This window comes from Haliotis rufescens, unplaced genomic scaffold (assembly GCF_023055435.1).
Source record: "Haliotis rufescens isolate VD_foot unplaced genomic scaffold, xgHalRufe1.0.p SCAF_3, whole genome shotgun sequence".
In the NCBI taxonomy this organism is placed as follows: domain Eukaryota; kingdom Metazoa; phylum Mollusca; class Gastropoda; order Lepetellida; family Haliotidae; genus Haliotis; species Haliotis rufescens.
The window spans coordinates 15,540,717-15,559,655 of NW_025964001.1; the positions used below are offsets into that span (position 1 = coordinate 15,540,717).

The following is an 18,939-nucleotide window of genomic DNA, read 5'->3' on the forward strand; positions in this document are numbered from 1 at the left end:
AGCTGTTTCAGACGAGTACTTGTTAAAAAGGGTTCTCGGCGTATGAGGCGAAGAAGGTCCCTGTCTTCGCAATGTGTCGGCACAGGAGGTCACAGGAGATAATCGCCTTCGTGCCATGGTCACACAATGTCATGGAATATCTGTTTAAAACCGAGCTCAAGAAAGTAATTTTAACGTTTGGATAAACTGCTTTTAGAGACACTCGAGGGTAGCATGCTGCACGAGCATACCATGCATGGCACGTGAGCTTTCGTCACGCTGATTGATAACATCATCTCGAGAAAACAATTCTTCCCGTAATTATATCTTTTATGACTGTTACAAATATTGGGACCAAACAATAATGAAATATATTGGGGTGTGCTTAACTTTTTTCTTTGCGTATACTTTGAGTCAAGTGAGCCTGTGATGTCCTGCCTGAAACGTCACATGCTTATTCCCACCAATAATGGAATTCCAATTTCTTGAAGACGTTCGAATCCAATGATATTTATGGCCATTACTAAGTCATTTCTGGTTTGTAAAATAATGAAATTTGGTATGTGTAGTTAGTATTGCGACTCAACACATACTCTCGCTCTCTCCCTCGTCCATTTTTAAATGTTTATCTTGATCTTGACCTTTGAATATGTTCTTATTCTCTCCAAATGCATGTCTTTGCACAATAAATGTCACCCCAGAAGTCTCTGGAAGAATGAAACTAAAACTTAACATACTTGTTCCCACCACTGTTTATTGGATTCGTGGATGCAAAATTAGTTGTAATATGGTTCGAGGAGGGACCATCATGTTCAGGCTGTCTGTTAGGGGTAGAACTGACCCCTTTACTTTGTATGTTTTTTTGTGCACATGAATCTGGAATCCAAGATCCAAGTGTGTGCTGTTGACTCATTCCATTTCTTGCACAAGATGGCATTTAAGCACGATAGCATACATCAACGTTAGAACGTCAGTGTGTCGCTCTGACCAGCATCTTCACATGGTCTTAGTCGCATAGAGAACACCGCTCGATGAACTTGGACAATGTTTGTACTGAAACCTGACCACCTGAACTGAAGCAGGCAGTCATGGTTGTCAATAGTCATTTAGTCACTAGGTAAGTCAGTGTTGTACATACAGCTAGTAGTAGCAGACTACATACTGAAACCCACATACTTTGACATTGTTACACTGTTTGACTTTGCTTGTCAAAGGTACATGTGCTCTGGTGCATGGTTTGTGAAAGAGTATTTCAGTTACATCAGGGGGGTTCAGTGGTCAGGATCAGTGACCCAGTTGATTCATGTTATTACATAGATGACTTATTTACAGACCGCCATCATACAGCTGGAATACTGAGGAGTGTGATGTTAACAAAGCATCACTGTGTGCAAGCTTGATGTGCGAAGGAAGCCCGAAGTGATGCAGGTCTATGACCATTACCACATTGGTGGGACCCGTGAAGATCCGGGGTAGAATAGGTCTTCAGCAACCCATGCTTGCCGTAAGAGGCGACTAACGGGATCGGGTGGTCAGGCTCGCTGACTTGGTTCATGCATCGATCCCAATCGCGTGGATCGATGCTCATGATGTCAATCACTGGATTGTCTGGTCCAGACTCGATTATTTACAGACCGCCGTCATATGCCTGGAATATTGCTGAGTGCGGCGTTAAACAACAAACAAACCACATTGGTGCTGACAAACCTAGAAACTTAATCAGGGCGAATCTGGAATTCGAACCCCCCAACCATTGGTTTATGGCACGACTAAGAGACACGATTCTACTCAGCCAGTTGAACAGGAGGTGTAGTGTCCTTGACATCTGTGTTCCATATTAAAATATGTTGCTCACTGAGAACACAAGGAAATGAGCATGGCTCATCACATTCAACCCATGAATAAGTGCACACCCCTGGTGGCAATATTCCAGCCCAATCAGGAGCGGTCGGGTAGCCTAGTGGTTAAGGCGTTCGCTCGTCACCTGAAGACCCAGGTTCGAGACACCGACATGGGTACAATGTGTGAAGCCAATTTCTCGTGTCACCCGCTGTGATATTGCTGGAATATTGCTAAAAGCTGGTGAAACCATACTCGATCAATCAAATTCAGCCATGTCATGGCGGCCTTTAAATACTGGAGCCTAGGCAAGTGGCTGGTATCCTGATCAAGGTGACACCAAACTCTTCGGACACAGTGACTGGGCTAGTACAAAGCCTGGCACAGAGCCGATAGGCTAGGCGCAGGCGGTGTTGGTGTAGATGCAGTGGGTGTAGGCGATGTTGGTGCAGTTGTGATGGAATTATTGGACATAACAACGTTTATAGATACACATACATACACTTTATTCACACAATCGAATTTTAATTTATTTAGCCTTGCATAAAACATAAAACGGTTTTATTTCATTATAAATATCAGAGACCATATTATATGGTCTCTGTAAATCTGTAGCACTTCCAGTCATCCTTAACAAGACCGCACCGAAGGGGCTACCACAGTATGAATGACGAACAAGGCCATGATCACGAATGTGTTATAATGGATGTTCCCCTGATGATATCGTTCCTGCATCATCATATCGTAACTAGCTGCAAGATATCCAAGATATAATTGTTCCATGTAAAAAATCCACTTGTTAAATTCACATGTGTATCTTTCAAACCTCGCGTATTCCATGTGCAGCTGTTGATAAAACTGTTTATGATATGATAAAATGTGTTCGGACAACGGGAGACGAAACGTTACTGTAGCGAGCATCATGGAACACCTGCACATGCGTGTTTAGATTGTACTGCACGACGTGATCTGTAGAACTGGACAAATGTCATGCATGCTGTCCTGCTCGCGTATGATATTCATTGACGAAAGTTTGGTCAAGTCATTGGAACAACCTCAGTAATGTTTGCACTTATAATCTTGTGAGTGGGTGAGTTGGGGCTTAACTTTACTTTGGATGAGTGAGTTGGCCGCTTTTAACAGTATTCCAGATGTATCACGGCATATCAGTTTAATGGGTGAGGCCTTAAGTGATGCAGGTTTCAGATGTCTACCACTTTGGTGAAACTCATGAGTATTGGTATGGTGCTGACAAACCTAGGAACATAATAGGGGCGAACCGGGATTCGAACCTGCCATCACAGGTTTCTGGCGTGCAAAGAGAGCAAAGGGTCTGAACACATGGATGTATAGAAGCCAATCTTTTTTCCAATCTGGCATCGTATACTTAACGTGGTCTCAGTCCCAATTTGTGCTCGATCATCACATGACCTCAGTCCCGCCCTGTGTTTGGCCACACCACATGGCGTCAGTCCCACTCTAGGCTCAACCTTCACATGACCTCAGTCCCGCCCTGTGTTTGGCCACACGACATGGTGTCAGTCCCACTCTAGGCTCAACCTTCACATGACCTCAGTCCCGCCCTGTGTTTGGCCACACGACATGGCGTCAGTCCCACTCTAGGCTCAACCTTCACATGACTTCAGTCCCGCCCTGTGTTTGGCCACACGACATGGTGTCAGTCCCACTCTAGGCTCAACCTTCACATGACCTCAGTCCCGCCCTGTGTTTGGCCACACGACATGGCGTCAGTCCCACTCTAGGCTCAACCTTCACATGACCTCAGTCCCGCCCTGTGTTTGGCCACACGACATGGCGTCAGTCCCACTCCAGGCTCAACCTTCACATGGCCTCAGTCCCGCCCTGTGTTTGGCCACACGACATGGCGTCAGTCCCACTCTAGGCTCAACCTTCACATGACCTCAGTCCCGGGTCATGTCTGAACCCCAAACCCAATTGTCGCCAACACTCAAGCGTCATTCTCAACCTATACGCAAGAGCACAATATGTCGTCCCCCATCCTACGCCCTGCCCCCATACACGGAATAGCCGGTGGCGGCGCTGGCGTGCGGCCTGATGACGGGACCAAAGGCAGTTCCTATTCCCGCCACTGCTGGAGCCAAACCAATGCAGCCCCGTCGAAACCACTTCCAGCTGGTGCGGAACACTCGGCGAATACGCTTCCTGATCTGAAATTAACAGATGGGCATTAAATCATGTTCTGTAAATATACCTACAACTTACTAGAACATTATGGTGTTTTATAGTTGATACAAGTTCATACAACTACATCGGAATAATGACCTGTGACGATCTGGTCTAGAATCGGTCTTCAGCAACCCATGCTTGTATAAGAGGCGACTGACGGGATCGGGTGGTCAGGCTTGCTGACTTGGTTGATGCTTGTCATCGTATCCCAATTGCGTAGATCGATGTTCATGATGTCAATCACTGACCGGATTATTTACAGACCGCTGTCACATAGCTGGAATATTGCTGAGTGTCGCGTTAAACAACAACCAAACAAACATCAGTATAGTGAGTGAGTGAGTGAGTTGGGTTTAACGCCGCTTTTAACATTATTATTCCAGTTATATCACGGCGTGTCAGCTTAATGTGAGAGGAAAGCCCGAAGTGATGCAGGTCTAAGACGTTTACCACTTCGGTGAAACCCACGAGCACGGGTATGGTGCTGACAAACCTAGAAACATAATTGGGGCGAACCGGGATTCGAACCCACAATCATAGGTTTCTTGCGTGCCCAAGGGACGCAACTCTGCACAGCAAATCGCGGCGCCTTAGACGACTGGGCCACCCGTGCCCCCATCAGTATAGTGACCATTCATCGTGGGTCCAACCCACTCTCAGACCCCATGCTCACTGTACTGTTTATATTCGCTAAAGGTGATGTGAAGTGAAATGGTGTTTAACGCCCCTTTCAATATTGTTCACTTATACAGCAAGGTGCATGCATATGTGTGCGTTTGCGTGCGCGTGTGCGTGCGTGTGCGTGTGCGTGTGCGTGTGCGTGTGCGTGTGCGAAGCTGCTTCTAATAGTCCGGATTTATAACAATTTCATAGTGCAGTCTTTTAGTTATATCTTTTCGACAAAAGGATGCGACATTTATTTCATTTGGCATGTCCCATATATATAAGAACAAACATTTACTCTTCAGTCTTGCGCACTGGTGGATCAAGAGAGTAGAAGTTTGAATCAGACAATTGGCTCACTATTATACAGACGTAGCTTCACCCAAACTCAGCCTATTATAATCAAGCTTATGTCCCGTGTTTGTGAACTTGATTATACCTTAATAGGAAGAAGAGGAACGATTACAGTCAAGCAGTTTACTGTCAGTCAGTGGTGTTGTGTTCTGACCAGAGGAGATGCTTGACTTTTATAGTAATCGCCTCGTATATTTTGACTTTGAGAGTGAATTGTGCATTGTCTTCATCTAAATCTTGACCGACGATACGTCACGAGGTAATGATGCTGTATTGTTACATAATAATAGCTTCTAAAGCCGGTGCGACTGCGGCCTCTGGACAATAGAATTCACTCAGCGCGATGGGTTTGATGGATACGTCCATCCTTCATCACTGTAGCCTGCTATGTAGCAATATAGAGTTATTTTACACTGGTATACTATCCGACTTTTTTTTAATTGTCAAATAACATAAGTACAAAGCACACTTGCATTCCTTTACCACAGTTACGTGCATCCGTTGATGCGTGTCATCGATGATAAATGGACAGCAATTGCTAACAATATATCCTAAAAATATATTAATTCGGCAAATTAATATATTTCAAGGATATATTGCTTGCATACAAGCCATTCGTGTTGTCGGTTTGCGTGAGTTGAATTAATTATCAGGAAACATGCTGTTTGTATTCATTTGACAATTTCGAATACACCAAGAGAAGGTATCAGCGCATAAACCAATCTTTTATACTGAAAATTGGAATTTTGTTTAGAAAATAGCCATAATGCAGAATATTATTTTTGCATGCACGACATCACATATACATCACATATATACGGTGTAATCACCACATTGTATGGACTATATTCCATGTGAATAGTTATGCGTGTTGTATGCATGATGCACACTTATAATCATTACCGAGGTTTAAATCAGGTATGCATGCAGGGAACGCTCTGAAACTCCCCGATCCGGGGTCTTCGGCAACCCATGCTTGCCGTTAAAAGCGACTTTGCATGTCTCAAAAGGCGAATAACGGGATCGGGTGGTCAGGCTCGCTGACTTGGTTGATGTATGTCATCGTATGCCAATTGCGTAGATCGATGCAAATGATGCCAATCACTGGATTGTCTGGTCCAGGCTCCATTATTTACGGACCACCTTCAAAGAGCTGGAATTTTGCTGAGTGCGGCGTTAAACAAGAAACAAAATAAACAAACAAAATCTTAAACTCTCCAGTCCTGTATATATAGGAGATCGTTTCCCGCGTCTGTTCTCCGTGTGAGAGTGGGTTGGGTTTAACGCCGCTTTTAACAGTGTTCCAGTTATATCACGGCGTGTCAGCTTGGTGTAGATAGAAGGCCCGAGATGGTGCAGGTCTGGAGCTGATCGAACTCGGGGCGGTGGGGTAGCCTAGTCGTTAAAGCGTTCGCTCGTCACGCCGAAGACCCGGGTTCGATTCTCGACATGGGTATAATGTGTGAAGCTCATTTCTGGTGCCCCCCCTCGTGTTATTGCTAAAGGCGGCGTAAAACCACACTCACTCACTCACTGATCAAACTCACGATCATAGGTTTCTGGCGTGCACAAGGGACGCAACTCTGCACAGCAAATTGCGGCGCCTCAGACGACTGGGCCACCCGTGGCCCCCAAATCCCTGCTGAGATTTGACTTCTGTAGATTCAGACCCATATATCTCACTTTTACGAAAGTTCATGTCAGTAGTCTTCATGTCAAAGTTATATCTGTTTCTTTTACGTGCCTAATTATTAGTTGTGTATTTTTTCATTTGTTCATCACATATCAGTGTGTACTCACTGGTGTGTGAAGGATATATCATACTGAAATGTATCATACTTCACAAGTATTGATATAATACTAAAATATTGTTCTGAAATAAACAGTATAGCTAGTTTAATTAAATCTCCTAAACTGAATTGCGTAGCAATATTATTTCAGTTGTAAAGCTATATACACTTTAGATACTAATAGCGAAAGTATACTATAACTTGTAAATACAGTACTCCATAAGAAATATTTAAATAACTATTTATTATGATGTTATGTACCACGACAGACTGCATATTTTTGGCTTATACGCTCTTAGAAGGTGAGTGAGTATGTTTTACGCCGCATTCAACAATATTCCAGCTATATGACAGCGGTATGGAAATAATCGAGTCTGGACAGACAATCCAGTGATTGACATCACGAGCATCAATCTACGCAGTAAGGGATACGATGACTTGTATCAACCAAATCAGCGAGTCTGATCACCCGCAATCTCATTAAAATGAGATCTTAGTTCTCGCTACCGCTAAACTTTGTTTAGTCGCCTTGGCTTCACATGCGGTACCCATGTGATGAAGTCTATCCCCAGACTTCGACGTGATAAGTGAATGCATTTTCCCCCACAATTCCCCCTCATCGCCATAACATGAAGATACTCATGAAGATGTATACAATGATAATACAATGTGATTTTAGATCATAAATCAGCTTCTATCTTTCTTTATATATTCACTCACTTTTACTTCGAGATCGGACCCGTGAAGATCCGGGGTAGAATAGATCTTCAGTAACCCATGCTTGCCGTAAAAGGCGACTATGCTTGTCGTAAGGAGCGACTCCAGACTCGATTATTTACAGACCGCCGTCATATAGCTGGAATATTGCTGAGTGCGACGTTAAACAACAACAAACCAAACCAACCAACTATACTTCGAGATCGTGAATGGGAACACGTCACATCGTGACTTCTGTGTAAAGTTTCAGGCACAACTGTTCCCCTACAATCCCATCACACTATCAACAACATGCCATGTGAATGTCCTCAGCACACCATGACGGTTACAATTGTAGATAATGTATGGTTTGGTGGGGGGTCCTCTCCTTTAATTACTCCTAAATGAAAAATCACTCGCTAATAATGCTGTTTACAACTTATGGATAATGCTTTTGTATAAGCACACCATGATGTTTACAAATAGAGATGATATATGGTTTGGGGAGGGTCCTCTCTTTTAATTACTGCTTAATGAAAACTCACAAACTAATAACGATGCTTACAACGTATGGATAATGCTTTTGTATAAGCACTACATGGTGTTTATAACTATAGATAATATATGGTTTGGGAAGGGTCCTCTCTTTTATTTACTCTTAAATGAAAAATCACTCGCTAATAACGATGTTTACAACGTATGGATAATGTATTTGTATACGGGAACTTACCTTCTTGTTTCGGATTTTCTTCTTTTCTTTCTTCTCCTGTTTAAGTAACTGTCTGGTCTGGGGGTTGGCGGTATGAGGGTGTTGGCCATCTATCAAGGGGTTCCTGTCGCTCTCGCCAGGGGTCACGACCTCTGTGTCCTCGCTGTCTGTCGTCCACTCGTCTGGGTGTCCGCCCTCCCCTGGCCTATCGGGACTCTGCGCCGTCTGGGTGGGTATCATCCCAAATGTTTGCAATCAGAGCAATGTCGTCTGCTCCGACAGAACACTATATATCCGTTGTCATCAGTGACACAAACGCACTACCTATATCCAAATGGGTCCAGTCCGCATGGAGTGTCAAGTGTTAAACTAGGGTTGTGTCGTCTGTTCAAGAACGCCGGACAAATGTCGTCTGCCGAGACATGTTTTATCAAACTACGTGTTTCAGTTCAATTTTACGATATGGAACTGTCAAGTTTATACCCAACACGGATGATGTATTTTGCTCAGCTAGAAAGTCCAATGTAATTGAAGAGTAATTGTCCATATCATGCAGTTGATATACAAGTTAACAGTCTGATCTAAGTCATCTGCAAATGTCCCCAGATCTGTTCACAAACCTTCAACATCTTCAGAGGATGTCCACACAAGTCGGGGCGCTTGTAAATGGATCGACACCCAATAGAGTCGACATTGAATGTATTCAGTTTACTGTAGATTAGTGTTGAGGCCCGTCCTATATACTGTCCTTCACTCGCAGGTCAGGGAGATTGTGATTACACATTCGCCGATACATACTGTCACGTGACCAAGACCATACAAACCGACCCGCCGCTTGGCTTTTCAGGGGTAGCTGGCTGAATGCGAGGAGCGAGAGACGTCATGCCCCGGCGAGCCAACTTATGGGTCAGCTATTGTAAACATGTTACCTAATGTTTCAGAGTACATTGAGTATGAGATGAACTTTTACCTTTGAAACTAATGACTAGAGCTTCATGGAGAGCTCTTGCATATACAGGGTATATATCACATTAAAACTATAAAGTGTAGCCAATGTTTGTACACCAAAAAACACTATGTCACGTAATATTTTTTCATCCCCACTCCTAAACATGTAAAATGTTTTCCATCGCTGTCCCTCCCTATAATATATTACCAGTCCCTAAATACACATTTGTGTTTACGTGTATATGTGTGTGAGGGTGCTCTCTTACTATTGACATTTGTTTGGGTTATTTTCAGCCCACTCGAACCAGTATAAGACACTCCCCGCCCCAGTGACCATCACCTACTTCGATTATTTCCCTTCCACTAGTGACGGCGACAGTGACTACTGGGGAAGGCGCTGAGGAGCGTGGCTGCCTTCTGGAGAAGCGTCTTTTCGTAGATTTCCAAAGCCGTCTTTGGCTACACCCTTTCGGTCTATTTTTGGACACACATTTTCGATCTTGTTATCAATGCTTTGGCTCACATTTTGGCTGTGTAAACGTCTTTTCATATCAGAGGACACTTTTGGCCCCGATTCAGATGCTTTCTCTAGACACACGCCATTCTATTTCTTCATTATACCTAAAAATATATTGATGAATGGTTTGTTTTCCTTCCGTCATTGGATCTAATAACTCTAGTAACAGCAACACGCCAGGAGAGGCAGCTCTACAAAGTGATAAGATATCTAGAAGTTATAACGCAGAGTAAACTATAATGAATTATTCAGGAGACAATAGCTCTAACCGGCTGTTGCAACACGAGGGAACTATGATGCCGAGTTTTGTTTCAGACGCACATTTTCATCTGAAAAGTGAACGTTGTGCGAGAGTTTGTTTTATTTAACAGCTTTTCGGAAACTGTGTGCGAACAAAATGCTGCCTAATATCTGAACAACAAATATATATACCAAATGGATTTGTATGCATATGTATAACTTATACATTCGTTAGGAAAAATAGCTCGCCATAAATAAAGAACATCGAGTTTCATCTATGACGCCAGCGTTCGTTTTCAAACCATATTTATTTCGCTTGTTTACATCGACATTTATATGTGTGACGTCAGACGGTGAGTGCACGAGGAATGACGTAATACATTGTGCACCTCGGCATGCAGTTATCATATACTATACACAGCGGAACAAGCCGATTAAACTCGGAATGTTTTACAAATTGCAGCGCCATCTGGCGTTCTTTATTGTCAACGTCCTTTCGTGTTCACCGACGTTCTTTATTGAAAACGTCCTTTCGTTCTCACTGACGTTCTTTATTGAAAACGTCCTTTCCTGTTCATTGACGTTCTTTCGTACACATTGTTCTTTCTTTTCTTATGACGTCTTTTCGTAACATTTGACTAATAATATTGTATTTTGACCTTTAGTAGTAACATTTAGTTCTTTGTTCGTAATATTTGACCTTAATTGCGTACTTTTGTCCTTTTTTTCAACTTTTTTATTTTTGGACCGAATGGCCGCCCATATTCTACGCCCCTTTAAGCAATAGCCCGATCATACGACGGCGGGAGACACCAAGAGTGGTGATCCTTCACTAGATGTCCAGCAAATGGCCTCGATCGTCGCTATTCACCCATATGGCATCCTCTAATATTTCATCCTTGTGCAGATGGCAACAATCCCGATATAGTGCAAATTATATACCCCAGACAGCTAGTTTATATATTGCCACTTCTACTTCTGCATATGATGAAGTAATATGTAAGAAACAGCGAAAGAGGCAGCTTTTAACCTTGGCATTTCTGGCTGATTTCGACAGATTTAGAGGGTGAATATTTGTTGACAACTATCATGCAGTCACCGCTTAGTGTTGAACTACCATGTATACGGCGTTTTGGATATAAAGGCATCCCGAGTACGTGGCCTCACATGTAATGCAGCTGGCTTTGCCGGAAATAGACGATGACGCCGCCTCGTTCTGTCTTCGCTTCGGTCTAACGTACAGTGGTTGCTAATATAATATCCTCTCTGTTGTTAACAGATTTACTATCGCTCTTGCTCGCTTCCACTCTGCATTTCGTTGACCACAACATCCATGTAACATTTTCTAATGACAAGATGTTAATAGCTAGGCTGCATATTAAGAAGGCATTTTGATGTATTTTAAAGAGCTTAATACGTAGATTAATACTGCAGTATTTGACCTTAGTTTGGCGGCAGTATCGCTTGTGATGACATTGGCCGCCATTTTTATTCAGAAATGTGTGTCTTTTTGATGGCTTGTCTGCCGCTGAAATGAAAGATGTCCCTTTTTTAGTAGGAGGAACGATGTTGTTAAATCATTATAGATTAATTTTATGTATACGAATCGTAGCTGTGGTATTTATTTGAGCATTTATTTATTTGTAAACTACTCTCTCAAACGTAGCCTACGGCCTACAATGGCATCATTGGAAGGTCCAAACAACAATTAAAGCCCATGTTAATTCATTTAACCAACACCTTGTTTGGGGTTATTTTCAGCACGGGTTGATATGATTTGGTATCATGTCACTCCTGCTGCGAGCTTATGGCCGTCGCTGGATGAGGAATCCGACTGTGTATGTATTTCATATAGGGGAGACCTGGGACAAATGTAACACGGGGCATTTGTAACAAGGGTCATTACTCTCCCGAAGAAGAAAAGCTAAAGCAAGTGTTAGGTAATGTAGAGTTACTTCCCTTACTTCAAGGACATCTGGCCATGATGAAGCAGTCGCCACAAGCGAAGAAGCAGTGAACAATATTCAAATTTTATGCAGGCAAGTAAAAAATTATTAAAAAAACGATAACGTTGTTTTTTTACCCCACGTATGTTAATAGTTGTGTGATTATAATTTTGAAATGGAAACTATTCACATTGCGCCATATCTTGAAGTAGATATGTGACACGGGATGAAACATTGATGCCTTTATTCGGGTCAATTGTAACATCCCATGCAGTTTAACTAGATGTTACAGTTACCCCCGTCATTTATATGTATTTAATGCTTACGTCTATGCATATATTTTTACAGTATGCTTGTCGATGTCCTGGAATTCTGACGCAACTGTCCCTGTCATTTCATTGGTCAGTCAATGTTCGCGAAAGGTCGTTCCGACGTGACCCGTAATGGGATGTCCTCAGATCTTTGTTTAGCGGTAGCGAGAACTAAGATCTGATTTTAATGAGATTGCAGGTTCATTAAAAAGAAACAATCTCCCATTGCAAGTCATCATCTGGTTCTGATAGAAAAAGTTTCTTTAGACACAGACAAAGATAATTTGTTTTCAGTCTTCGTGAACTCCCGATGTTCCTGTCCCTGGGACTTCAGTTGTTCCTGATGACCCTGTCCCTGGGCATTCAACTGCTTCCAATGTTCTTGTCCCTGGGACTTCAGCTGTTCCTGGTGACCCTGTCCCTGGGCATTCAACTGCTTCCAATGTTCCTGTCCCTGGGACTTCAGCTGTTCCTGATGATCCTGGGACTTCAGCTGTTCCTGATGACCCTGTCCCTGGGACTTCAGCTGTTCCTGGTGACCCTGTCCCTGGGCATTCAACTGCTTCCAATGTTCCTGTCCCTGGGACTTCAGCTGTTTCTACAGATCCTGTCCCTGGGACTTCAGCTGTTCCTGATGACCCTGTCCCTGGGACTTCAGCTGTTCCTGGTGACCCTGTCCCTGGACATTCAACTGCTTCCAATGTTCCTGTCCCTGGGACTTCAGCTGTTCCTGATGATCCTGGGACTTCAGCTGTTCCTGATGACCCTGTCCCTGGGACTTCAGCTGTTCCTGGTGACCCTGTCCCTGGGCATTCAACTGCTTCCAATGTTCCTGTCCCTGGGACTTCAGCTGTTTCTGATGATCCTGTCCCTGGGACTTCAGCTGGTCCGGGTGACCCTGTCCTTGGGCATTCAACTGCTTCCAATGTTCCTGTCCCTGGGACTTCAGCTTGTCCTGATGATCCTGGGACTTCAGCTGTTCCTGATGACCCTGTCCCTGGGACTTCAGCTGTTCCTGATGACCCTGTCCCTGGGCATTCAACTGCTTCCAATGTTCTTGGGACAGTGTACTGGGAGGACGAAAAAGAAAGAAATCCCAAATCCTCACTGACATGCCTGTCAAACGGATCTTGATAGAAGAGAAACTAAAGGCAAAAGAAACGAAGAAACCAAAATCAAAATTAAAACGTCTGGCTTTTAAACAAAGGAAGAAGCTCGTTAAGTACGATTCTAACAGTGATTCTGAGTCTGAACTGAAAATTTGCTTGGTTTATTGCGACAAGTTTTCAAAGAGTCGTCCAGGTGAAGTATGGGTTCAATGTTCTTTTTGCAAGTATAGGGCTCATGAAGAGTGTACATCAATACAAGGATTCTTCACTTGTCAGAACTGCCAATCGGACGATGATGAAAGATGAATGTACATTTCTTTCCAGTTCAAACAAAGTTAATTCGTTTCATAGTTCTATTTAAGTGTATTTTCAATATTAAACGGTTTGTTACATTTGACCCTTATGTGTTACATTTGATCCATCCACCCGTTACGAATACACGTCTCTTGTTAAACAAAACAAACTCACTCCCGGGTCCCAATGCAAGACAACGGCATCCCTGCTGAAGCGTAGGAAAGATTTTACGAAATTCAAGATAATTCTAAAGGTTGTGACGGTTGTAACCTTGCAGTCAGGTTACAGTAGGTTATTTCGTAGTCCACAACTTGTACGTGTAATATGGGAAAGCTTTGGTAAAGTCTACAAATAAGAGGTGTAGAATAAAAAAGATCAGTCCCGGTGCCTACATATCCTGGTCGAACCATTCTGCTCACAGGGTTAGATTAAGGCAAAGTTGTCGGAATAAGTTGTTAAAGACTGTCATCTTTGTCACATCCATATACGCAGACGCAGTGTGATGTAAATTAGATAATGTTAAATGTGGCGTTGAATCAAATTGGTCACTGGCTACAAATGGACAATCCTTTGAGATGAGGTGCAATAGGGTTTAACGTCCCGTTCACGATTATTGCACTCATATAACGTCGTGCATGCACGTGTGGCTCTGCTTGTACCAGTTCGGACGAATGTCGGTTTTATAGTGCTATCCCACTGAAATAACGTCGCAGTTTTAACATGAATAGCCCTCAGACTCAGTATACAGACTGAGAGACGACCAGTCCTTGTTTCATCTCCTTAAAATTGAGTGCCAGGCAGGTTACACGTATATGCCATATTGCCTTGTGGAATGACGCGACCGGGATCAAACCACGGACGTTGCGCTATCCGGGCAGACGCTCTAGCCACTACACCACGGAGGCGTCTCCTTTGTTTGAGACTAGAACATATAGCATAAGATGTTTTGGTTGTTTGTTTTCTGTTTAACACCACACTCAATGATCAGCTAATAATCTGGCCCGGACCAAACAATCCAGTCATTGACACATCTATTTACGAAATCGGGATACGATGAGAATCAGAGAAGCATTAACCAAGAAAGCGAGCCCGACCAGATCCCGTTAGTCGCCTCTCACAGCAATCATCTGAAGAAAAATTCTAACCCGTCGTAAATGTAGAAGAGCTGAACTTTTCGATCTGTATTTTAGTTATATATTTAGCATCTTGAAGAAACCCAGCAGCACAGGAACAGGACACACACACACACACACACACACACACACACACCAACCATCATAATCCACCTAAGTACTAACAAGAGTGCTCTGAAAGCACAACATCCCCCGCATGAATTTTTTTAACGAGTCAAATGAAGCTCCGTAATACAGGCGCAGTTACTCTGTCAAAATTAGTCGAAATGAAACGGGACTGTGATATGCGTATCATCAACATGTCAACATCTTGTGTGTAGAGTGTCAGGGATATTCTTTGGAAACTGTAGGAGGAGTTGATTTCACATGCTTAGTACCCTCTCTCACAATTAGGCAAATGAAACTCCGTAAAACAGGGGCAGTAACTCTGTCAAAATTAGTCGAAATAAAAAGGGGCTGCATTATGCGTATCATCAACATGTCGACATCTTGTGTATAGAGTTTCAGGGATATTCTCTGGAAACTGTAGGAGGAGTTGATTTCACAAGCTTAGTACCCTCTGTGGGACGGACGGACTGCGCCACGACATAATCCCCCTTCGGCCATTATGTTTCTAAATTTGTCAGCATCATATCATGCGGGTAGGCTTCATCGAAGTGGAAACAATGGAGACCTGCATCACTTCAGGCTTTCCACCAACATTAAGCTGATATGCAGTGATACAACTGGAATACTGTTTAAAGCACTCTCTCACTCGCTCCATGGGGCTCTCAGATGTATCTCCACGTGGACAATGATAACATGACTGGGGTTTGACATGGATATGTATTGTTTAATCATCCAATAAACAGAGCACATGTTTTCAATCTTCAACAAAACAAGACATAAACACTACTTAGCATAAATATAAGGTGATATTTTGAAACTATTTATCAGACAACCATCACCTCAATGAGGTTACACCATTTAATATACTTAGCAGCTACGTTTACATAGACATTACCCTGGTCTCTTTTAATGTAGCCATGTAGGGGCTTGAATGAGGGGCAAGACCACACTTTTTTTAAAACTCGGATTACAGATTAGTAATAGTGTACTGTAGGCCAGTGAGTCAAGCATGGCCTCTAATATTATTTTAGAGCTAAGATCACTTTGTGGATAGTGACTCGGGCTGATTATGTATGATCCTATGAAAATGAACTGGGCCCCGTTCCACAAATCCATCTTAGCGCTAAGGTGATCTAACTCCCATACTTTAACACTGGCTTACTTGTAGCGCTAAGATTGCTTTGTGGAATGGTGCCCTGGATCGTTGCTCATGCTATCACCCTCAATACCTGTCCAAGTCCTGGTGAGTCCCAGACAACTGTGATACAGTTGTAACATCACTGACTGCACCATATAGGGAATCTCATCGAGTGACTTTTGATTCGAAATGTATCAACAGGAGTCCATAAAAGTTTGAAACTCATGGCTTGCGAAGGATTTTTTAAAACTTTTATCCACAAGTGTCTATGTATTTGACATCTAAAGACCCAAGGGAACGATTGTATTTTTCATGCAAAATCATTCTCCCAACTTGTTTAGTTTGCAAACAGTAATAAGCAGTGTCTTGAGTGTAAAAAGTACAGCAATCTAGACTACCACTTGTCTGAATTTCATTATTGCGGAAGCCTTGGTGGCTGTTTGGGTAGGCTTGGAATTGGTATCGAAATTAGATATGTTTTCAGCTACAGCGGCAAAAACATATATTTTTTAATTGCCTGAATTTTTGTGGCAGGCAATTTCTTTTCTCCCAACAGTCTGAAGCATAACCTTTTAAAGAATTTTCAGGGACAATTTATTTTTTTCAATAAAATACCAGGCACACACCCCTCCCCCCACTCCCTTGAATATCAAATGGTCAGCCCCTAAGAAAGTGTAATCCCAAATATAACATTTTACATTTGAACATTTGAATAAAGGCATCGTCTGTTCAAATCTAATTTGATTTCTTTTCTTTCAAGGAAAATGTGTTGTCACTTCAAGACTTCACAACTACATGGTCAGATAATATCAGCCTTAACTATGGGTGAAACGATACAGCAAGGTCACTATACATAGGTCACGACACAACATGCATCGCGATACACATATTTACATGTGTAAACTTCTGGACTAGAAATATTTCAGAGCATATTAAAAAAAGAACAGCTGGCTATAGACACATGTTCGTAGCGGCTATTTGTAGTAATGAACTTGAAATGCTAATTACAACACATTTTGAGATATTTGACTGACAAACATGCTGGGGGTCATTATAGCAAGTGTATCATCTTGTATCGATACAGTAAAAAACGTATCATGTATCGTATCGTCACATGGAAACTCAAGATGTACCGGTATCGTTTCACCCTTAGTCTTAACACAACAAAAGTCTTGAAGATCAGCACCAATGCATGTGTGTACACTAGGGCTGCAACAAATACACTATGAGGCGAATACGATTTGTATCACGAATATAGGGTAACCAATACGAATATTAATTCACGAATACAATAACAAGTCAGCAGTTGATGTATTATTTGTTACATTCAGTGAAACATAAATTATTTGACATTGTTTGTTAATTATTAATATAATAAACATTTATATGCTGCACTTATCCAGGTACTAGTATCTGCTCAAAAGCGACAATGACCAGTGACCACAATACTGTCAAATTAAATATTATCAGAGTGCTGTCTTTGAAAGAAATCTATGCATATCATATGATATGTTTTAAGGATATTTTTGGGTACAGGGTATGTAAATACACATAATTGCATATTCATAAATATTCGATTCTGGTGGCCATGAATAATGAATTCAATTCATGAATGGAAACTGTTCGATTCACCGAATACGCGAGTGAATCGTAACAGCCCTAGTGTACACCATCTGTTGTAATTCTTGTAATTCTTTAACAAAATTGAGAATAAATATCTACACATCAGCTGATGACATATTGATAAATGGATATGGCACACTAAGAACATAACTTGTTGCCATGTATAGTCCCCTAGTACTAGTAAATCGTTTTAGTTTTAAAGGAACTGGCAAGGGTGGTGATAAGAATTTTCATGGAGAAAAAGTTATCTTCATAATTAAATTCTGTTCATGCTGTTTGAAGAGTGACTGAGTTGTGTTTAATGCTGCTTTGAACAATAGTGTCACATGATGGCAAATCAGCCTAAAGAGGGAAGCCTTGACCTATCATGTCATAAGTACTCCCTTAACATATGGATATCCAAAAAAATGTGTCTACCTTGTCATCCATCAACTTCTAAGTAATGCCTATCAAACAATTTAGCCTGTGGGGTCTTGTTTCAAATGTCAACCACAGATTGGCCGTTACCATCTGAGTGAGTGAGTGAGTATGGTTTTACGCAGCTTTTAGCAATATTCCAGCAATATGACGGCGGGGGACACCAGAAATAGGCTTCACACTTTGTACCCATGTCGGGATTCGAACCCGGGTCTTCGGCGGGACAAGCGAATGCTTTAACCACTAGGCTACCCGACCACCCCTGGATAACACAGGTGGAAAACACATTGTTTCAATCTGCATGTTCTAAACATGACAGACTCCGATCCTCACCTTCCCAATCCCATGTGAAACATGCAGCTGTGTGTAACACCCCTGAAGATGCTTAAACATCAGAGGCATCTTTTCATCAAAATTTGCTTCACAAATCTAGGCCCCATTTCGCAATGTGATTGTAATCATTGTATCCCTAAGATATCATAATACCCTTACCTAAACAAAGACTTAAGACTGTCATTGTCGCAATAGATCGCTTTGTGAAACAGTGTCCTGCACACTGAAAGATTCACAAATGTAGAATAGAATTAAAAATGTTAATTTTCTTTCGTCTGAATCTTTTACGACTGTCATCAATAAATACTCCAGGGTTCCATATTCGACATAATAAGTGCCCACAGCGATATTTGCTAATATATTGGTTATTGAACAATCCCAATTAGCACCCCTTTAGATTGATCAATGTACACAAGACTTATTTATTCGTGTATAATAAATTCGTATATGCACCCTTAATTATGGGCAATTAAATTTTCAAAAATATATCTGTCATGTATAATATGCATATAATTTCTTTTGTATCATTTCAGCATAAATGACGAAATTTTCGATCTTTCAAGTCTGTATTTTTCTCTCAATAA

At 42.0% G+C, this 18,939-nt stretch overlaps 1 protein-coding gene across 1 annotated transcript; it reads right to left on the reverse strand.

Moving 5' to 3' along the window:
* Positions 1–3,308: 3,308 nt before the first annotated feature.
* LOC124134876 lies at positions 3,309–9,090 on the reverse strand. The gene is made up of 2 exons (XM_046499951.2): positions 8,260–9,090; positions 3,309–4,007 (listed from the first exon to the last, which is right to left on the reverse strand). The coding sequence occupies exons 1-2, from the start codon at positions 8,476–8,478 to the stop codon at positions 3,840–3,842; spliced, it is 387 nt and encodes a 128-aa protein (XP_046355907.2). The 5' UTR covers positions 8,479–9,090; the 3' UTR covers positions 3,309–3,839.
* Positions 9,091–18,939: the final 9,849 nt, after the last annotated feature.

Excerpts from the sequence above, each read along its gene's own strand:
- LOC124134876 (XM_046499951.2), bottom strand. The coding sequence starts at position 8,478 with ATGATACCCACCCAGACGGCGCAGAGTCCCGATAGGCCAGGGGAGGGC. Across the intron at positions 4,008-8,259 it reads AGAAAATCCGAAACAAGAAG|ATCAGGAAGCGTATTCGCCG; the intron begins GTAAGTTCCCGT and ends TGTTAATTTCAG.